Below are 23,184 nucleotides of genomic sequence, written 5' to 3'. Positions count from 1 at the left end.
CACAATAAATAATTCGCTTTTTTTCGACTGCAGGAACTCAACGATCCCACCAACAACTTCAACATTAGTACACTTGAACTTACATATTTCGTTATGTTATTGTTGTAAGTCGTGCAACGTTGGAAATAAAGGTTGACGATGGGCTTTATTTACTGTCTGTAAAAGCCAGTTTTATAATTAACAGTCAAAAAGTGTAGTAAGACACTTTTTATGTTTCTGTGTGATGATCCTCTCCTAAACAGAAGTTTCTGCTCGATAATTTCATTAAAAGTTTGCCATCAGTTATAACTTACAAATCATTTTGCTATTAAGTTTCAATGGTGCTACCTCACCTCAACACAGTTGTCTCCACAAAGCCAGAACAGAGATTTCAGATTTTTATGCCACAAAGCACCGTCATTTCAGCAAACATTCCAAAAGCATTTTGGGATATATTTCAAGCTTTTGCAAAAACAATAACCAAATAGTTCAACGCATTATCAGTAAAGATCGCATTCATATAGCTAATCACATAAACACAGAGAATAAATATCGAAACGAAAAACAATAAAACGCGGCATAAGAAAATGGTTCAATAGATCAATTACACAAAACTCTAAACTAAACCAATTACTTGCACTAATTATTAATATTGTGTATATTAAATAAAATATATATTGTATAAAACAAAATACAATTTCACTGTGACTAGTACATAAATGTAATATTCGTACCGAAATACTTATATACATATGTACATATGAGTAGAGCTTATCATTTGCTCGACTGCTAAGATTAAACAAGTTAATAAGTAAAAGTATGTCTATTAAATAACAAATTACTACCTTAAACTGGCTACACCCTAACCTCACAATTCAACGACCACTAAAGGGAAAGCAAGTCACTTGAAGAGAAACATCAAAACGATGAGATTACCAATATAAGTATAATAAGTATAACCAGATTCGACACGCTTAGCTATTTAGCCGAGTCACTTAGAATGATTTTCGAAGCGCATTGATACGTTATATTTGCCATTAGTTTTGCTTTTAACAGCTATGTTAAATTGGCGATTCGTTACAAACAAAGTGCCAAAACTGCAAGCGTGCGGTCGTTACGCCACAAGGAATGCTCACCATGCCACCGTCAGCGTTGACAACGACGTAGTTATACGTAAAAAAGAACATGAATAAAATAACAAAAAAAAAAATTTTTGTTTTTGGAAAGTAATAAAATACAGATTAGGTATGCGAAAAGTGGCTAAAATAAAGGAAGTGAGATAAAACGTTGTTCAGGGCTAACACGTGACAACAACTAAGATAGCAACAAAGCAACAACATAAAGCACTTTCCGCATAGTAGTCAGCGGGTGCTGTCAACAAACACTTCCAACGATTCTGCAGTTTGGCCTTTATTGCCACTAAAGTGAATTTGTGTCTTTCGATGGGCTTCTGACTCCCTTCCAGCAATTGGCTACACGTCACTTTCAACTAAAGCCATTCTAATAATAGCAACAACATAATTTTAGGAACTCCGGCGTAGTGCTGTGCTAGCGGCTTGTGAAAATCGCATTTTTCAACGGATCATTCAGAGAAAAGCAATTAACACGCGATTGAGAGCCGAAGAGCGGACAATTGCAAGTGACCTTCAGTAGATGTGAAAAACGTTGGAAGCTGCAGGTAGGTAGTAGAACAAGAGCCGGGAAACGTATGTCGCACAAAAGTAGAATTTCTTTACCACATGTTTAACAAAAATATCGAATTAACCTGTGAAGGTAAGTCTGCAAGCGCGGTTAGCATTATTTTTAGCAGTCAAACGAATTTAAACGTTGAAAAGGCAAAAAATTCTGCAAAATTTAAAGCAGAAGCGGAAAATGTTAAAGAAATTAATAAAAAGCAACATTTTCATCATTAACGTTGGGAAACTTTTTTATTGTTACTAAACATTGAGACCAAAAAGTTTCTGGAAATTGTTGGCTTACAATACCGGCCGTTTACGGCGGATGTTTTCGCGCAAACGCCTAAAGACGCTGAAATAATACTCTTTATTGGCCGTCTATCCCGTTGGCACGAATTCATGATGAACCAAACCGCGAATATAAAAATCAAAAATTCCCGGAAACTTTCTGGTCTTAATGTAATGAAGGATTTAAAGACCTTGGATTCGACGCTAAAGCCTGTTTTTTTATATTTTTTACCGAAAATTTATAATATTTAACTATTTAACATTTGACTTTACTATAATAAATTAAGTAAGCCTAATTAATTAAAAACAGTATTAGCATAAGACAAATTCTTGCTTCCATTCATTAATAGTTCAAATATTATAGAATTATAGACTAATGGAGGGCGTATGATTACTTATGCAAACATTAGACCCAATCTGCAGTGTTCGAGAGTCATTAACTTGAAAAGGCCGTGCTGTTATTGACGCCTGTGCTGTTAGAACAAAAGATGCACGACTCACTACGCCATTGTTCAACACAAAAAGGAAAACACACTTGAATAATTTTCAAACACCCCAATATAGAGTATTAGAAAGCAAATATTTTTAAAAACGCACCCTTTTTCAGAAGCGCGTGAAGGTAATTTTTTTCGATTGAATTAATTTTTCAATTCATCAGTCGTATACACAGCCACACAGTAGTAATGAAAGTAAACGCATAAAGTTCACAAATGAAGTCGGCAAGTTGCAGCGAAAACGCAACGCACAAGTTGCTATGCGTAAAAATAAAGCGAAATCCAAAGCAGAAAAGCAAAAAAATAGAAAAAAATCTAAAATTACGTCGAAGGGGGTGGGTGCTAATGTAACTTGCACGCGACTGTTGCTCGCCCGTAAAACAATAAATATACATTTGCGCGAGTTTTTGTATGTATGTAACGCGTATTTACCGCACACCACTGGCTGTGAACTTATTTGGGTTTACTTCAACCCGGAAGTATTGCAAAAATAAAAAAAATTTATAAGAAATTATTGCACGCTGTAATGGAAAATCGATGGGTGGTAATTTATTACGTGTCCCATTCCTACATAGTATAGTATAATAGTATATACCAAACGTACACAAATGTGGCGAATAAAAGTGTGTCGCTTAAAAGAGGAAATGTTTTACAATTTGTTGCTCCTGACAGTTGTGCTACATTTATTTTATTATAGCAATTTCGTTTATGGTTTGTCCAATATTAGAGGAGCAATCATTTGAAAAAGGAGTACATTTAAAAAAAAAAAACAAAAAACATATAAAGGATAAACACAGGGCAGCACGCAGGAAATTTAATAGCCTATTTGTGGTTGTGTAGACAGCAAGCGTCATGGGAATTGTAGAACCCCTTCAGAGCAGGTTTATTTGGGAGTTTGCAGAGTTTAAAGCTAACAACTTCTCAGTCGTGGGAGATATTATAGAATGGCAAGGACTTTTTATAAAACTAAGAAATAATTTTTAACGTATACTTGTAATTTATTAGTTTCATTTAATTTTATTGTTAGACAAATTGCACAAATATCGAGTAAAAATTGGCAGTTTAAGTATCAAATTGGTTAATATATTCGCCATAATATTCATTTTTATTAATATACATATAATAAAAGGTATTGCGAGTGTCTACTGAAAAAAAGTCTATGATTCACAATTTCTCTGCGCGCTGCTCTCTTGTCAAAAAATTTACATGCAAAAGCAAAACCAAAGTTATCGAGTTGAATTCAGATTACCATTTACGAATACTGTATATAGAAAACGAAACATAGGAGTTACTTAAACGTTTTGTCACTAGAAAAAAATAATATCTCTACTACATGTAAGCGCAGGGTTGCACAAGTGTTCTTTCGACATTCGGGTCTAAGTAACCGGCACGGACCCGGACTTTTATCTGGCCAAGTACTGTCAACTCGGCACCATTCCTCGAAATTACTTCAGGAATGTTTTCTGCCGCAACTACTACAACAACCGCAAGTGCTGCCCATTTGTTTAAACAACCGGTATAATTTGTTCGATTCGCTACTCTCCCGAAGTCTCGAAGACAGCTGATTTAATAGATATTATCAATTTTATAATCGTGAGACTGGATCCACAAAATTGTACACCATTGTGTGGTGCGCTGAAATGGTAATGGGTTTTTTACATTTTCGGTTTTTTTTTTACATTTCAAAGTACAATACATAAAAAAATTAAAGTTTTCAGGAAATTGAAACTACAAGTTGATATTTTAAGAAAATAGTTGCCAACAATTTTAAAACTAAGTAGTATCGACTTTGCCGTTGTGTACGCAGTGTAGGAACGATATCAACTTGGAACTTCGCAAATATATTGCTACTCTAACTCTAAACTATATGTTAATGTATTTCCATTGAGGATTTAATTAAATTCTTTTTGGAAGCTCCTGTGCGCCGTATGAAATGCTACATTACTCCTTGTAAAAATTTTCCATTTTCTACATGACACAAGAATAAAAAAAATGCCAACCAACTTATTCGCAATTTCCATTATTGAGCTTAACGCAACTGACACTTCCTTATTAGTAAAAAGATTTTATTTAAAAAATAACTATCAAAAACCAAAACGACATCGCCAGAGCAACTCTCAACTTCTTGAGAAAGATAGAAAATGTTGCACTTCTTTCTGGCTAGAAGGCACATTCTGTGAGAGAACATACGAAACTGAAAAAATGTGGAGAAAAGAACACGCAACTTTGGCAACCCAATCATATGAAAAAAGAAAACGCAACAAATAAAAATATTACATTTGAATAAAGATGTGTTCAGGTTGCACCTAGGTGTTCCTAACCAATATAATTATTTATCATACTTAGTTTTATAAAATTGTTGAGCTAATGTTTACATAAAATATTTTCCGTGGAAGGTGAGGCTAGTCTAACCGTAACTTTTTTCTATGAATTTAACTTCCTAATTCTTATACAAATGGCGCATGAACGCTTTTAAAGAATTTCATTTTTCTGTTTTATATATATAATAACTGTATATAAATAACTAAAGAAATTAAATGTAAGAGTTTAGAACTTATTGAATTAAATTGTACTATATGAATTTTAATATGAAAAAGTAAATATAAATATTTATATACTTTACTGTTGCTTTACTGCAAGCATAACCGGAAATTATTGAGTGTGTCAGTTTTAAAATTAAAATTCAATTTAATGTTCAATCGAATCGAATTTCAATAAGAGAAGTTATAAAGGTGAATTACATATTGTGAATATGCACGAATTCATGATGAACCAAACCGCGAATAAAAAAAAAAATTCCCGAAAACCTTCTGGAAAAGAGTGGTTCAATACCAACGATCAACCATTTATTTTGAAATTAATTTTATACTTTTTTATTCTTTGAAAAAAACTTAAATAAAAACCCTTTTTCGCAACCAATGTCAAAACCGATTTTTTAAATTTCAGAATCTCAATAAATTCATATTTTTTAAATTAACGATTTTATAGAACTGTTAACTGTAATTAATTTAGGCTTACCTTCTTCGCACTCTTCTCGATTTCCTTTTCAAAATCCGTTAATGGCGTTAACGTGACACTGACGTCTTTAATCATATCTCTAAAAGGGCTGAAATGAAGAACCACAAATTTGTATGAAAAATGTGCATTTTCCCTAACACTGTTATTACGCACCTATTTATGTCGTCTCCAAGGCTATTATTTGATTTTGAATCGGCTTTTCGCTTCTTCGCTACCGAACTACCTGAGCTTTTGCCACTAGTACTTGTCATACCACCACCACCACTTGCAGAATTCACGTTCATGCCACCTACACTTGTAGAAGTATCCATATGCGTGCCGCCAAAGTTACTGCTATCAGTGGTGCTGGCATGTGGATCTGCCGTATTGTTATTGCCACCAAAACCACTGTTTCCCACTGTGTTCGAAGTACCAGACGACTTGGCTGCTTCTTTGCTGCCACTGTTGCTACTATTTGAATTGCCACTAGCGTTCATGCTCAAGGCTGTCGAAGTAGTTGTAAGATTTTGTGCAGAACTTTGAGTGGACAGGTTGCTACCATGACTGTGGCTATCATGCATGGAACTGGTCATATTAAGCGCTGTACCAGCTGATGTGGCACTTATACCGGTCATGGATGCGCCACTCATTGGATTATTATTGGAGAACTCTTTGTTTTTAGATGATTTTGAAGATTTGTCACGGGAATCTCGTGATGATGACGATGATGATGAGCCATCTTTATCTTTGCTTGAACTTGATGTTTTATTCATATTTTTACTATGTTTATCCTTTTCTTTATAGCTGCTTGAACTGTTCGATGAATTTTTTAGATTAGATGCGGTATTTGTGCCCGCACCGCCACCCATTGCATTGCCACTACCAATAGACGAGTTGTTGGCCGATAAGTTGCCACTGTTATTAGAACTATTTGAGCCAACACCAATACCCGCTAGATTTATATTACCAGAACCAGTGCTGGAATTTGAGAAATTGTTGCCGTGTAAGCTGTTAGCAAACCCGCTTGAGGAGGTAGCAGCTGCGGCAGCACTAGATGACGAGGATGATGAGTTTGATTGCTTTGAAGCGGTGGATGATTTACGCTGTTTGGTGGTAGATGCAGCATTTATATTGGTGGTAATTTTGATGCTTGTCGCCGAAGTTGATGAGGCAGTCGCATTCATGCCGGAATCGAGCTCCTTTTCGGGTGACAAACTCGAGTCAGACGACGTATCGTGTGTAATGGGTTTATAGGGCGGTATGGTCTTAACATTGCCACCCTTCTTCTGTAAGATGAAATAAATAGTATTTACTTGAAAATTCTTTTAAAAAAAATTTGAGCAATCAGCTAACCAATTTTCCATAATGGTGTTGGCAATATCCACAATATTTGACATTGTCCAAGTAGTTTCCAGCCTCCTCGCACAATAAGCCTAAGCTTTGTGCGCATGTTACATGAAATTGCTGTTTGCAATTAGATTTATTGCACTGCATGCAAGCACCGACAGTGGCGCGATTTGGTTTGCCCGACTCCTGGCAAATATAACAAGCTGCAGTGATAAATAGAAATAGTTATATATTTTGATTTTATTTTGTTCCGATAATATAATTAGAACTTACTTTTTGCATAACGCTCCTGTGGAATCAACTGCAAAATAATTGGTTCCATTGTGGTGACATTACCGAAACGAACTTCCGGTATATATAGGGCACATACCACATGGGCCCATCCTTGATTATCGGTTTTCTTAAGTGCACCATCACGTGATGGACATAATTCACAGCGCACACGAGCTGAACGTTCTTGAGATTCGCATTTGCGACAATACCAAGGTCCTGTTGGGACAGTTACAATACCATAACAAGCTTGATGCACGGCAACAGTACAATTTTGACCATCACAATAGACGAGCGGATTTTCGGGCCATCCACGCTCATCCGAACAAACACAACATCCGCCGACCATCTCCTTCATACTGGTTAGTTACGATTTATGCAAGCGCTCACCCGTACTTCACCGCAACAATGATGACAAATCAATTATTGTGGGTTAACCTGTGTACCTCATAACAGTTAAAAATTTATTGTAAATTTTAAAAATAAATATATCGTTTGTTGAACAGTTTTGGCACTTCTCCGAGGAACTGCCTCTTCACTGGAAATTTTTAGCGATGCATTTAAGCGACAATGCAACGGTAACCGACTTCACTAGCACTGAAAAGGGAAAAATATATACTTTTATTAGACATCTTAGAGGGAAAATATTTAAATTGTATCACTTAATGTTACATTATCTTTAGTTACAAATTTTATATACACAACGCTTAATGGAAAGTAGCGACATCAAGACTGTTCGGTGTTAATTATTGTTATCAATTATACCCTGCACAGGATATATTAAGTTTGCCAAGAAGTTTATAACACTTAGAAAGGTGTCGGAAACTCGATTAAACATATGTATATGTAAATGATCAGCATGATGTGCTGAGTCCCTCTAGCCATATCCGTATGTCAGTATATACGCGAACTAGTTCCACAATTTTTGGGATATCGTCCTGATATTTTTCACACATCTTTTTCTTTCCAAGAAGACGACAATATGTGGGAACCGTGAGATCGGACTACTATAGCATATTGCTGTCATACAAAAGAAACGAACAAAATCAAGTGCTTATATGGAAAACATTTTAGTTTACAAGATATCTTCAAATTTGGCATGGATTATTGCTCACGGTAACAATTCAATCTCCAAGAAATTGTTCAGATTGGATCATATAGCATATACAATATATATGCATGTAGGTGCCATATAAACAAATCAAGTTCTTGTATTGAAACTTTTTTATTTCTGAAGCGTATTTATCTTCGGTGCAGCCCAAGTTAATGTTTTATCTTTTTTCTTTGATAACATTGTCAACAAAATTTTATAACTTCACCAAAAATACAACTTCACAGTTTATCGTTTGCACTGACTTCAAAATATATTATTTAAAACAACAACATTAAGATAAGTATTGTGTTCATAGTTTGTTTTGATTTTGGTCGTTATTGTAAAATGCATACACGACCAGTTTCAGTATATTTATTTATATATTTTCATTCACTTGAATGTTCACAATAACAAAAGCAAACAATCCGCAAAATTCTGCGAATGTGAGCAACAATGCGTTGGCGGGAGAAACAGCTGGCGATTGTAGTGGCGACGAAGCGGATGAATTCGCAATATCAATGTCAAGGTGAATTGGGCCGACAGCCACTAAGGCAGTATAAGCAACAAGTTCTATAAATAATGCTGAATACGATTGTAAAGTGGTTGTAAAATAGCTATAAAATTTTGATATGGTATATTAAATAAGCGAAAAAATCCGTGATTACACACACATATTTTTATGATTAATACAAATAATTTTCTTTCCTATAACCGGAATTATTTGTCGCCAATTTTAAAAAGCTGTTACATAGTTGGAAATTAAATCCACTTTTAATTTATGTAAGTTCAGACATGTTTTCTGCCGCTACAACCACAACAAAAAAGTCAGAAGGTATGGTAACTAGTTGAATAAATGACGTTTCGATTGCTTGTATAAACGTAAAAAAGTGAAAAACTTTAAAAAGAAACAACAAAATAATTGTGCATACTCCCAAAATTATCAACAACAACAGCAAACACATGTAATAGTCAAAGAATTTGGTAGACGAAAAGGTGAACGATCTTTTCGGAATATCATGAAGAGAATTTTTCACAGCCAAAAATTCATGTAAAATTAAATATGATTATTTCTCAAATCTTTTTATTTAGAAATGATGCGCTATAAAATGGGACAGCGCTCATTATCTTTTCATTCATCAATTTTGGTGTCGAAATATAGTTTGTATTTAACAAAAATTCTGCTATATAGAAATACATAGGTACATATTATTGACTAACGTTGAAAGCGTGTCTTTCGATTTTTACAGTTTATGGATTATTAGATGCGGAATAAAAATATCACAAATCACGACGAGCTCGGACAAACATCAATAATAGGCAATGGAAATTCGGAGAGTATTCTTAAGTATTTTCATAAATATCATTTGGCATGTACATATATACATACATGTATGTATGTAGGCATATCAAAAGAAACTCTCTTCAAGCTTTAAACAATTTACCATACCTATATACGAAACTACATATTTTCACATTATCAAAAATAGAAATCAAAACAACTACCTTATTTTCGCAAGAGAAAAATGCCGTTAGGAGAGATAAAATCGTACAATCGAAGCATCAACATTTAAATACACATATGTATGTAACACATATAAAATAGTGGGTGGCAAATGGCATATGGGCGAGGGAATTGAGGAATTTAGGTCATAAATCTGGGTTGTTTGTAGTGTGTGACAGGGTGGTAGTAAATACATGCGTGGGCATGTTTACAAACATATGTATGTATCCTCCACCCAGTAGTTACATGTTAACATTTCAATACACTTGGTAAAGCAACAGCAAAATATTTCTTGCAACAAAATTGTAATATACTTAAACAATTAAAAACGATATAAATAAATATACCATAAGTGTCAAATGGGACAACAGTTTTATGATATAAATAAAATAGATATACCCTATATGAACTCCATCACAAAAATATATTCTAATAAAGTTCATTATTTAATGTTACGCAAGTATGTATTCCTCTACTTTTTAAATACACTATATGAAGTTGGAACACCGCAAAGAACACAAAATATATAAGCCGAAAACACGAAATTTTTCTAAACATTGAACGTACTACCATAAATTGGTGCCACTGAGGGTGGTTTTAAAGGTTTGAAGGTGGAAGTGTTCCATATTTAAAGCAGGGATCCAGTTTATCGGGATGAATGTATGTGAAGTTGTAGACTACGGGAAGAGAGGTATCCAAATGTTGTACGCACGTACAAACTTTTTCGTTGTCAAATAAAGTTAAGTACATATTTTCTGTCAAAGTATACACAAAATATACATGTACGAGTATGTACACACACAAATCCGAATTGAGTACGAATTTTAATGAGTAGAACTATTGATTTTTCTTAAAATATTAAATGTACACAAATTTCAAAATTACTTAAAATTCATAAGATCTGTAATTTTGTGTTTAAACTATTTTAGCAGGTGAACACGTTTCTATTTAGGCCATGCAAGCTATGTACCGGCCACGCAAGAGCTAACATGCATCGAAAGCCATTAAAGCCTAACAAAGCACCGAAATAACTGGTTGCATTGGCGCTCTGTGTTTCAATTGTACTTACAAATTTGCTATTATTCTTGTTGAACACAAATATCTTCTAAATATTGCACCACATTTTTTCTCAATTTACGTCATTTTAAGTTTTCAATATCACAACCGAAAGTATTTTGATATTCTTGCAAGAGCTGCGCCCTTTAGCTAACGAGAACTATGCAGTAAAATTTTCTATTATATTTGAGCGATAATATTGATTTTCTGCTCTTCACTGCATTTTGATACAAGTCAATTTATGTCTTTCTCCACTCGTACACATTAGATATAAACGCATTTTATGAACCACAGACATTGTATAATATATAATTTTGCGTTATTTATTGACAAAAACTTCATATAATTGTTTTTTTTTTTGCTTTGAACCAAATTTTTCAATGAAGAAATATGCAGCTAAAACCAATCAAATACATGACGGACGAATACCACAAAACGAATGCGAGAAGATAGCCCAAGAGTAGTGACTAGAAATGCTCACAAAAACAAAAACTACATTACCATCTCAGTATTTACTTACACTCACTTCGATTTCCCCTTCTCAAACATTTATCTTTTTGCCTTTAGCCATTATCCGCTAAAATAATCCACCTTGTACGCGCTTCCCACCATACATTTTCCGATTGGACTAGTGAAATGAGCAAAAGGGATGGCAATAATGTTCGTGGTTGACACGGCCTTTACCGCAGAAAAATTTTACACGCGCCAACACTGAACACACCTCGTTGATAGATTCGTCGCAAATGCACAAAAATTTTGGATGGTGTATTAGGAGCAAAATGTTGAAAATCTTTACACTTTTGATAAAACTTGACTAACGTAGCACATAAATTTTACGCTGAACTCTTTTTTCTACACCTAAAGTGCAGATTTTTAGCGAAATATAATGTTTTACGCGGTCACTACACCATCTTTTCCGTCATAATGAAAGAGGACAAGACAACTGAACAAGTGCTGCCACGCTTTACAGAGCTATTTAACAAAAACATTTTCTGGTATTTTCTTTGTTTATATTTCTTAAACGCAGCTGGTAACACGATATCTCTTCGCTTTCACATTCCACCCGTGGCCGGTATTTGCTCACCATTGAAAAATTTTCTAAATTGCCAAAATTATTGCAATATATTAAGATTTGCAATAAAATTTAAAAAATCTGTTGCTATAATTATAAATTGGCAAATCTTCGTTTGTGTGCCATACTTTTTCAAAGATTTCATAACATCTGTAATTGAAATCGAAGTAATATTTGGCAAGAAGAGACAGTGCGAAAAATCAATTGAAAGTTGATACATAGCTTTGCCTTTGGAATTGTGTAAAATTTTCGATATGTCTGCAACTGGTGATTGTTTTATCGTAAAATCTCCAAATACAGCTGAAAATACTATAATTTTTGGCCGAAATGCTTTGGACGCAGATGCTGTAACAGAAGCACAAGAAGTTCAATACTACAACGCCAATGTCGCACTTGAGGGGAAGGTAAGCGGATATTGTCTACCGTCTGTATCTAACTGAAGATTGCTTAGATGAGTAATCTTTGGTGAATTTGATCACTATACTATGACGTGGCATTTTAATTTTTCACGTCCTTCGATTTGCTTAGCCCGATGGTGGTGCCGATGTGGTTAAAGCGAATGGTGAAATATTGCGTATGATATTGCAAAAGACTCGTACAGGCATTTGGGGTGGTGACGTGGGTGCTAACGACCATAATGTGTGCATTGCTGTTTCCTGGTCAGCGGAGGAACCAGCTAACGATAGTGATAGTCTTACATCAACTGATATTGTGCGGTGAGTTATTTTTTTCATGATATATAATATATAAGTATTTTCTTGTATTTCAACACAAATTTGTAGTTTGACTTTAGCTATCGCTAAAAACGCTGTTGACGCAGTGGAACGCATTGGTAATTTGATAGCTAACCACGGGTCAGACTCTGCAAAATTTAGTTTTGTGGTCTGTGATACTAAGCAAGTGTGGTTAGTGAGCAGCGGTGCTAAGTTATGGGCTGCACATCAGGTTGCTGATGGATTCCTCCGTATAACAAGTAAAGGCCTCAGCGTAAAGACGACAATTGACAAATCAACTGACGATTTAGGTGATGCTCTCCAAACGCTTGGGCTCTGGAATGGCGAGGTAAATAAGTTTTTAAAAAATATTTTTAATTTTTATTCCATTTATTTATTGTTGTCCATGCCATTTGTAGGGCGATTTAAATTTCGCCAGCTGTTTTGATGCAGCTGAAACTGCAGATGTTGAATGGAGCGGCGAAGTACCCAACGGAGACGGTAGCTACACTTTGACTAGCATGTTTGATACACTACGTTCGGCGGCTGATAGCGCAACGTCACGTTCGGCCAGCGTCTCTGTGCTTACAACTGGAATTTCATGTCATTGGTTTACGGCCACACCTAATGCTAGTGAATCAGTCTTTAAACCATTCGTCTTTGCACCTAATCCCAAAATTTCACCACTCACCAAAGTGCCACCTGATAACACACACACACTCTTGCATAAGCTTCATGCTCAGCGCAAACCAAATGCTGTTGATGATTTGAAAGCTCTAGAGGTTGCTTGTGTTGAAGAGTTAAACACGTATTTAGCGGAACATCCAACTGCTGACGAGGAGTTGGATGAACTAATGAAAGACTGTGTGGAAGCTGAAGTGAAGTTTTATCGTTAAGCGTTAGAATTTCTCGGAAAACAGGAAAACCATAAACGTTTATAGTATTTCGTAAATTATAAGCTGTAGACATTTACTAGCCTTTGGAATAACGGGTTTTCTGTTTAACGCTGAATATGCATTTCTTAAGTGATATTTTTGTTTTTACTTTTTATACGAATTTAACTTATTTGCATTTTACGTGTTTGTAATTTGTTCGTATTCATAATTTTAAGACGAAATTTGTGATTTTTCCATGACTATTATACACTTATATATAAGTATATTATTTATGTTATAAGGTAAATATTAACGATTTCTCTGACTATGTTTAAGATCAAGTCTGTTAAGAACAATATTGTAAAAGCCGCGACTTCTTATGTTAAAATTCTAGTTTTATTGCATATAATTTGAATTGCTTTCACTTTTGTGATTTGTATCCAGAAAGCACAAAAATGTTTGCATACATTCAATTGATAAGTATTTTTCCATTTTTTCATATAAATGTGTATTTATAAGAGTAACGAGGCACCTAACACTCCGCACGATAAGCTTGCTGCGTAACTGTTTTGATGAAGGATAGCGAGAATATATAAAAATTGTAATGCATGCTATGATTAAGCTCATTCATTCAATTATCATTGAAGGAAAAATTTTGTGTAACGGTAAACATTACATTTATAGTAACGCGTTATTTATATTCCATATGCATTTACACACATACATATATTTATACGCATACACACATAAACACATAATTGCATGATTACGATTATGAATAAAAAAAAAACTTTATACACATAAATCGATAAAACAATGAAGCTCATACAAATATTTAGATTTATTTATCGCTGCGCTCTGCACTAATATGGTGAACAATAACGATTGCAATTGAAATAAAGCTAAAAAGCAAAAAAAAAAATTTGTCGACTTATTATTTGTTGGAACACAATTTAGTATTCAAAACCGAATTCGTTGGCACTTGCAGACTCGTTAAAAAACATTTTAAAATATATTAATATCATTGTTCTCAAAAATATTATAAGTTTTTTTTAACAATTTGTTAATTATTTTTTTGATAATCAATAGAAAGTAAAAAACTAATGCGTTTCTGGCGTAAAGTATAAAATAGTATTCCGAAAAAAAATCACTAGAATGCAAAACTGCATTATATTATATTACATTTATTCAATTACATTTTATTAATAGTGCTATAAGATTACTTATTATTATATGCATTCTTTGAGGATTGTACATTTTATGTAGATTTTATATAATTGTTAGCTAACGCTACGTCTAAGCTACTAAGCTACGTCACTGTCTCAGTTCTTAAACATCCTCCACCACGAGATTAGTTTTAAATAGTGTTTTGTCATTATGCAAAGCTTCCATTATTAATATTTCAAACCGTTGATAGATCTCACGGAAATCCATTATATTCGTTGGTTCCGATTCTAACCAGAAACGGTCGAATTCGAAAAGTAAATAGCAGTAGAATTTATGAAAATGTATCAGCGAGCAGGCCTGATTAAGTGAATTTGCCACATTATAGAAATGTACTTTAGCATCGCCAGACTTGAGCAAGCGATATGCCATCGCGGTGAGATTAATACCCACTATGGCGAATGTATAACCATATACAGGATGCTTTGAATGTAACAGGACATGATGTGCTGCGTCACGATATTCACGCGAGAAGAAGAGAAGATTTTCCAAACCAAGTACACCCATACCGCGGAAGTCTGTTTTAGGATCATCACCCTATGATTGTATACATATGATTATTTTATTGCATTTTCAGTACAGTTAAAATAGATATTTACATACTTGAAAGCCAATGTCCTGCCATTGCTTTGTGATGCGTCCTTGCAATGGCTCTTCTGGCATCAAGCGGTTCCACAACTCTAACAACTTTTGTTCGTGATCCAAGTTATTTGCATCGTATGGCTCTGCACGTAACTGCTCTACCTGATGCAGCAGATGTCGATAACTCCATATGTGCAGTATACAAGTGCCAAATAGTGGCGCAAAGTCAGGATGAATTTTCGATTTAATACGCTTAACGCGTTGCACCACACTAACAGCGCGTACAGGCAATTGGCGGAGTTCATCATCACTACATGTCTCTACCGCAGTGTCTAATTCGCACAATAACTCTTGTATATCGACATTTTGTGATAGCATTAATGAACGTTCGACTTGACGAGTTCGACTTGCACCTGCTTGTGCACCATATACAATGCGTTGAAGCTCGCATAACCTTGTGAATGTGTGCAAAAACCATTTAATGAACGGTCTTAGATGAAAGAAGATCACAGGCAAAATACGTTGCAGCAACCAGTCAAACAAAAACATTTTTATGCCGTAAGCGTTGGTGTTGTGTATCTACTTGTCGTTCTTTTAAAAAATAAACAATTAGCAATATTGCGGCAGTGTTATGGTTACGCTGTCATGGAAACTTAGCTATTGAACTAGCGATTACTTATATCCTAGACCGTCGCGCTGACTGCTTTGTCCTTCTTGTGGTGTAATTACACTGTGCCACGTATGTAAATTTATAAATATTCCTATGCGCTCGTAGCTTTAGCTTATACTTTTATTTCCCTGACAATTCCTATGCGAATTTATGAGGTGATTGCGATTTATTTTTGTATACAGTGCAAATGTAAATAAAGACATTCGAATGTCAAAATCAGCTTGAAGATGGTGGCGTTGCCAAACGTTATAATTGGGAAAATAAGTGGCTTACAACAAAAATTAATTTTAAATGTCCAGATATAAATTATATAGTATAAAGCAGCTGTTCACTTAAAAGCAAAGGTGCTTTTTATATGCCGACTTAAATTTGCTTGATTTAAACACATTGAAACACCTGAAAACACTCCTTGATGCTACACCGACTAAAGACTCAGCAGTTACATTGATTCATTTACTAAGTTTGTGTTTATGATCGACCCTCTATATATTTTCAGCGGTTATTACTCAGAAACGGTGACTTTTTGTAAAAAGTATTCATACATTTTTTATAATTAATTTATGATCTACCATTTTCGTGCAAAGTGATTTTTTGCTACAACTTACCGTTTCATAACATATCGCGAAAAAATTGTTTGACCTTTAAGCTCAATTTTTTTTCCATATATCGAAGCGATGAGGAGTTTCAGTATGTTATTTTTAATCATGTTTTGAACATATTCATTAACTCTTAGCTTGTTATAAGTTTATGTAACTTTTATTTTTTGTCTAATTTGACCGGACTATTTCTTTAATTTACAAAATTTAGATTCTTATTTGATCACTTCCAAAATTCCTTAATACTCGTACACATAATTAACTTGCAACTGTTTGTAGGTTAGGTAATAACGAGGACCAATAACAGCCACTGATTAGAAACACACAAAAATTATCAAATTTGACACCAGGAATACGCATAAGACACTCTCTACGATCATTATCAGTTCGAGTTTGCTAATAGGGCAAGTTTTTAATTTTTCTTATCAATTGATTGATACTCTTTGTTGTGAAAATATAATATAATATAATATATTTGTCATTTTTTTGTCATTAGAGGTGATAAAGAGGTCTGCTGAGATATTCATCTCAGAATAACATTCGCCACCAATAACCGCAATTTAAATATCGGTATCAGAAAAGCGAAACGAGATTATAAAAATTGGGTCTAAATTAATAAATTGGGTTGGGGGATCTAATTTAAGAGATCAGATGGGTTCAACATTTAACACTTTTCCAGACGGTTTAGCGATACGGTTCGATGCAGTACTATAAGCTATGTATATCTTAGAAGGTGGTTCGTTTTAACATATAAGTGCAACCCTACTATGCAGCTATGTACTTATGTATATACAGTTGCGTGCAACTAATTAATAACGACATACCACCGTAAATATTTTGCACCTGTGCGTAAAATACTGAACGAATAAAAGTTGGTTTTATTAGTTTCTATCACATTAATGTATGGCTCGCGAAAGCTACGCAATATTCGTATATTAAATCCGCTATTCTGGAGAAGTTCAATTTTTAATGCAAATGTGATTTAAGCGTAATTAACAGCGTAGGTACATATGTATAGTTTTCACTTCTTTCGCAAATTAGGATACTTATTTTATGTTAGGCTTTTTTTTATTTTTTAACTTATAAACTTCGTTGCAAACTTAATATACCCTATCCAGGGTATGAAAATGAAGCTACTGTTGCTTGATGTAATATCGTTGTTTATAAAAAAAAGCTGGAGAGAACCCTTTCTTTATCAACTTCCGCAATGAGCATATAAAAAGTGCACAAGTTAAATGTTTAACGATCTTCATGGTCCGTATCATCAATACTCAGAGTTTGTAGTATTTTCATTCTGGAATTATAGGGAGAGTATGGTACTTCGAACAGCTTTTAGAGATGAGATGACGAAGAAAAAGATTCATGCAAATTTTTGATTTCCAAATAAATGAACAGAATTTTCGTCAATACATTTTTCGTACACTGTTTTCATTATTTATTTTTTTAATATAACCGTAAGAAATAAACTGATATCGAATGCTTATGGCTTTAAACAGGCAATACGAATATTTTATTTATGAGAAAGTTTTTCATAAAAATTCTTTATTTTGAGTTTCGATTCTCTGCTCACACGCTAAGCGCCTTGGATGATACATTGTTTCTTTTGCAAGTTGGCACTTAACTAGGCATTTCATTAAACCTGAGTGTTAATACTCTTGCAACATGTAGCGACAGTGTATAATAGTTTTGTTCAACTAACGGTTGTTTGTATCACCTAAAACTAATCGAGGTAGATATGGGGTTATATACATATATATAAATTTTCAAGATGACGAGACGAGATGAAATCCGATTGCCTGTCCGTCTGTCCGCCCGTCTGTCTGCGCAAGCTGTAACTTGAGTAGAAATTGAGATATCCTAATGAAACTTGGGACACGTGTTCCTTGGTAAAAAAGTGAGAACGAGTTCGTAGATGGGCGTAATCGGATCACTGCCACGCTATAACTAAGCACTAAATTGTGATATAAAACTGTAGTTTGGCACAGGGGATCACAGAAGCAATGTTTTAAAAAATGGGCGTGGCTCAAATCTCTTAGAAGTTTAATGTACATATCTCCTAAACTATTTAGGACACAACAACCACAACAACTAAAATGGCGATAAATAAATAAATAAATGCTTCAGAGACATAAAATTTTACACCCGAGTTGGTAAAATAGGACCGGGGTCAAAATTGAACGATGGGCGTGGCACTGCCTTATACCTCAGGACCCACTCGACCTATATCGACCATATTTGGTATGTAATATTATCTTTACATTCTTATGACTCAGTGCGAAAATGGGTGAAATCAGACTACAACCACGCCTACTTCCCATTTAACAATATTAATAAATTCCATCTAATCTTTTCATTTGCCAGTAAATCAAGCACCAATTAAAGTATGAAAATAAAACTTTGCACGAATAATGCCTTTGAGGTGCGCCACCTTATTTCCAAAAATCGTATAAATCGGACTAAAACTTTCTCAGCCCCCAGATGCCAAATATATGGATATATTATAGTGTTTGGTTCTGTTCGAACAATTGGTTTTAGCTAATTTTGACATGCGGTCCATAAAATAGTTTAGAGATCACATACATTTTCATTAATGTTGGTATTTTGAACATACAAAGAGCAGCCTCATGTCATTAATCAAGTTTGTTAATAATCGTTGTATCACTTTTCAAATAACCATGTTCCTTTATAGTCTAATAATACAGAATTTCTTTACTTATTTATTGTTGTATTGAGTATAAATATTAAAGTAAACTATTCATAATTACTCACGTGATTACGATTACACGCGACATTTCGTGTGAATGTCATCTGTAAAAGCTTTCTTAACCACCCAGCAGGAAATTGGCAATGTATGGCTTGTGTAATGTTATTTATTAATAGTTATAATTTCCTATAAAAACAATTCGATGCTATGACTATGAATATATAAGCGGGGAACTACTTAAATATGTTGATTATACTCGTATATGCAAAAGTTACCTCGGAAAATTAATGTTAGAAAAATGCAAATATTATGTGCACGCATGTTTTTTAGAACTAAATTTCCGATTGTGAAAGTTTAATAAAAACACATGTTAGTATGTTGGTAAATATTATTATTCTATAATTTTTAGTATTGTAACGCTTTACGGTAATTTTAAAACCCTATCTTGCAACTAATTTCTAATAATGATTTAATGCGAAATAATAATGCAATTTGCACTAGCAAAACTGTGCGCTTTTGAATATTTAATTACCTGTTTATATATGTTCAGGTGCGCAAATCGATAGAAAGTGCATATTCTCACATACATACATATGTAAATATGTATGTTTATACATTGTATTCTAACTATTATTCAATTACATACACGATTATATTACATAATTGATAAAGCGCATTGCCGCTCGAAGAACGCTGCTGAACAACGCTTGCTCTCAAAGCAGAGATTTTAGTCGCGCGTTGTCGTACTGTAACAACGGTTATATGTTAAGTAGTTATAGTTAAGTGTGTAGGTGCTGGTATTAAACAAAAATAGCAAAATAGACTTGAAAATAGTTCAGTTTCTAACAAAAATTGTTTGCTAAATCGTAAAATCGTTCCTAAATAAATAACTATAACGGTAAATAAAAAAGCTAGTTGGCTAATTATTGAAGTCTGATACAATTAATAATAGTTGAAGAAATTGAAAAATTTTAATATGGCGTCCAAATATGTGATCACTGTATTTATATTGTCCCTTATGTGTGACATATACTTTGCGCTCAATTATGTTATTGGATACCAAAATTTAGTGAAGAGAACTAAAACAAGAAAAAATGTTAACTTCGGTTGCACCGAAGCTATAATACCCTTCACAAATACAAAGGTTCCTTACATGAACTTGATTCCGATCGTTCAATTTGTATCACAGCTATATAATATATCTTCGGAGATTGCAGTATTGCCTTAAATAATAATTCATGCCAAATTTCGTGAAGATATTGCGTCAAATAAAAAAGTTTCCCATACAAGTACTTTATTCCGATTGTTCAGTTTGTATGACAGCTATACGCTATAGTGATCTGATACCGGCCGTTCCGACAAATGAGCAGCTTTTTAGTGAGAAAGGGACAGATGCAATAGTTTAAATCAGATCGATAGTTTAAAAACTGAGGGGCTAGTTTGTATATATATAGACAGACGAAAAGAACGACGGACATGGCTAGATCAACTCAGCTTATCATGTTGATCATTTATGTATGTATTATATAGGGTCTCCGACGCTTCCTTCTGGTTGCTACAAACTTCGTGGCAAACTGAATAACTCTGTTCAGGGTATAAAAATTGAAAAGAAAGTACAGATGAATAGTGTAGTTCCCAAAATTGACACAGACTTTATACGTTCATGTGTCTTTATTTCACCGATCTGAGACTATTTTATTTGTTGAATATAAGAGCAGAAAAGCATACTTCTCTTTTTAAAAAAGTCACATGTGTAAACGACAATACACTTATCAGTCTAAATTCAATACTAGAGCGTACATACTTGATACCTTTTAAAGTGGCGCAAAACTTTTCTGCATATACTTGTATGTATGTAATTATGCAAGTATATTTAATTTATATCAGTTATTTGTTCGATTCACCACTTTCTAAATTCTGTCCAACCATATACACTTACATATTAACTGCTTACAGTTCACATGAAGAGTATTGAATTTGTTGTAACAACCATTCAAAAAGTGACTCCGTTATAAATTACCCTCGTTCTGATAGCGCTCACCTCTCGGCTGTAACAACATTAAAAAAACTCTGCGTTAGAATAGAAAGTTCGGCCTAAATTTTATTATTATTACTTGCGCACTTTATTATTACGTTTACTATTATCACTATTAGCAGGACTTAGAAGTAATATTATATACAAGTAATATAATATAATATTTTATTACTGTATATTACTATACGAAGTATCACAAGATGAGAGTCAACAATGGACGATTATGGGGTAAATTTAATAACGGCAAGTACTGAATGTGTTTAATAAAAATAAAAAGTATTTATTCATTTTAATAATTTTTATTTCTATCACTTCAGGTGAATTCGAAGTGAGAAGTTTAACTGAATCTGATTTGGAAGAGGCTTTAGAGGTAATTTATCGGTGTTGGTTTTTAAATTTTTTTAGATGTTTACAAATCAGCATACTTGAGTAAACAACTTTTGATTTAAAACTGTTTTCACATCGCATCGCATCGCTTTATCTACTTGTAATATACTTATAGAGCTAAGCGTGTACGTTATCAATTGCCATATGCCGACAAAATAAAAATAAATTAAGAAAGAGATAAATTCTGGCGGCAACGAACATGGAATATTCGCATGAGTTAAAGAATGTAAATAAATATTATATATAAAATAAGTTATACAAAAATGTAGCGTTGGAAATCAGACTTCGGTAAAACGCGAAAGTGTGGGTCGATTGCCTCCTTTTTGTATTGAATAACGGTACTTAGTGTAGCATGCTTTCTTAGGTTCATTAATAAATCTAACTTTTTTTCGAGAAAATTGTGTTGCTCTCTCACCTATTATATGACGCGATTTTCAGTAAATTAAAACCGTCCCGGATTTTGCTGAGACAAATAACTAAATTTTGCCTAATCACAACTATCTAATTTATCAAGTAAACCTATCTACCCCTTAATTTTTCTGTTGCGTGAAATATGTAGTTCAGAGGAACTCCAAATAGTGTTACCGTCAATGGATAATTTTGTTTTTCTCTTTACTTTTTTTTTAGATATTAGACAAGTCATTCTTTTTGCACGAGTCCGTTTGCATAGCCTGTGAAATTAACCTGCCCGAAAATGCGCAAGCGCGTTCCGAACTTCGCGAACTATGTCGCCTAACAGCGTATGACGGTGTCTCATTGGTAGTCAAGCATGTGGAGAGTGGAAAGATAGTGGGAGTTTCATTCAATAAAATACAGGCAAATAAAAATAAAACTTAAATAGTATACAGTTTGTACTCACGACTCTACCGTTTTTACAGTACATACCACCGAGCGGTCAGGATCCTTTCTTCATACAATTCCGCAAAGAGCGCACAAAATCACCGCAAGCTCAGTGCCTTATGGACTTTATGATCGATGTAGACTCGGAGACCGATGTATTTGAGCTTTATAAAATTGACACGCTCCTGGAGTTAATGTTCCTAGCAACATTACAAGAATGGGGCCGTCGTGGTGTCGCATGTGAATTAGCGCGGTACACCATACAATTGGCACACGAGCTCTCCGAGGGCGTTGGTGTTAATGAAATGCATCTCCAACTACGCGATATGCGTCCCAAAGCTATAACGGCAATCTTTACCTCCATATTCTCACAGAAGGCTGGTCGTTCGCAGAATTTCAAAGTGATCAACAGTGTGCCCTATACACGTTTTACCTACAATGGCAAAACATTCGATCAATCTATTAATCCTTTGCACAAAACAGCAGAACATGTGGTGTTTTTGTTGTAAAGCAAGAAGAAACACAATTGTAGCAGTGATTAACGTAGAATGGCTTGAGGACACTTTATTTGCAATGAACTTGATTTGGTAATAAACGAATAACCTAACAGCCTTTGTTATGATTGAAGCGTCTTTGCGCTAGGTGTTAGCTTGATAATTATTAGTAGTAAATCATTGTCGTTTTGTAAACTAAATGTTGTCAGTAAATAATCACAATTTTAATGCAAAGACAAGTAAAGAGACGAATAAAAAACTGGTGTAGATAATATTTGAGAATAACTTTAA

The 23,184-nt window shown here is 34.1% G+C and overlaps 4 protein-coding genes across 12 annotated transcripts in view; 2 read left to right on the top strand and 2 right to left on the bottom strand.

Annotated features, from left to right (window-relative positions):
- Window positions 1-11,652, bottom strand: part of Alh (coiled coil domain containing protein Alhambra) — a 48,351-nt gene extending 36,699 nt beyond the window's left edge. For 5 of the 7 annotated variants that reach the window (XM_036377774.2, XM_070110847.1, XM_070110849.1 and 2 more), the window contains exons 1-5: window positions 11,222-11,652; window positions 7,055-7,648; window positions 6,788-6,984; window positions 5,609-6,720; window positions 5,456-5,543 (exon numbers count right to left, since the gene is read on the bottom strand). In XM_036377774.2, coding sequence (XP_036233667.2) covers window positions 5,456-5,543; window positions 5,609-6,720; window positions 6,788-6,984; window positions 7,055-7,409 — 1,752 coding nt within the window. In that variant the 5' untranslated portion in view covers window positions 7,410-7,648; window positions 11,222-11,652. Of the gene's footprint in view, window positions 1-5,455; window positions 5,544-5,608; window positions 6,721-6,787; window positions 6,985-7,054; window positions 7,649-10,714; window positions 11,149-11,221 lie in introns of those variants that run through there. The other 2 variants (XM_036377773.2, XM_014247896.3) reach the window with 2 other exon arrangements.
- A 129-nt stretch (window positions 11,653-11,781) lies between these two features.
- On the top strand, window positions 11,782-14,283 carry LOC106627703 (secernin-1). The gene is made up of 4 exons (XM_014247901.3): window positions 11,782-12,177; window positions 12,302-12,489; window positions 12,556-12,835; window positions 12,906-14,283. The coding sequence occupies exons 1-4, from the start codon at window positions 12,028-12,030 to the stop codon at window positions 13,380-13,382; spliced, it is 1,095 nt and encodes a 364-aa protein (XP_014103376.1). The 5' UTR covers window positions 11,782-12,027; the 3' UTR covers window positions 13,383-14,283.
- A 242-nt stretch (window positions 14,284-14,525) lies between these two features.
- On the bottom strand, window positions 14,526-16,402 carry LOC106627692 (ELMO domain-containing protein 2). The gene is made up of 2 exons (XM_014247888.3): window positions 15,189-16,402; window positions 14,526-15,122 (listed from the first exon to the last, which is right to left on the bottom strand). Exons 1-2 carry the CDS (start codon window positions 15,714-15,716, stop codon window positions 14,691-14,693), a joined length of 960 nt encoding a protein of 319 aa, XP_014103363.3. The 5' UTR covers window positions 15,717-16,402; the 3' UTR covers window positions 14,526-14,690.
- Window positions 16,403-19,860: 3,458 nt separating this feature from the next.
- LOC106626303 (uncharacterized) lies at window positions 19,861-23,184 on the top strand. Of its 3 annotated transcripts, none has more exons than XM_036377778.2 (5): window positions 19,861-20,035; window positions 21,364-21,415; window positions 21,490-21,542; window positions 22,187-22,375; window positions 22,438-23,184. In XM_036377778.2, the coding sequence occupies exons 2-5, from the start codon at window positions 21,373-21,375 to the stop codon at window positions 22,906-22,908; spliced, it is 756 nt and encodes a 251-aa protein (XP_036233671.1). In that variant the 5' UTR covers window positions 19,861-20,035; window positions 21,364-21,372; the 3' UTR covers window positions 22,909-23,184. The 3 variants fall into 3 exon arrangements, with proteins under 3 accessions (XP_036233671.1, XP_036233669.1, XP_036233668.1); XM_036377776.2 differs by having other exon boundaries at window positions 21,295-21,415; XM_036377775.2 differs by having other exon boundaries at window positions 21,292-21,415.

This window comes from Bactrocera oleae, chromosome 2, assembly GCF_042242935.1.
Source record: "Bactrocera oleae isolate idBacOlea1 chromosome 2, idBacOlea1, whole genome shotgun sequence".
NCBI lineage: Eukaryota > Metazoa > Arthropoda > Insecta > Diptera > Tephritidae > Bactrocera > Bactrocera oleae.
This window is presented reverse-complemented; position numbering and strand designations above follow the sequence as displayed.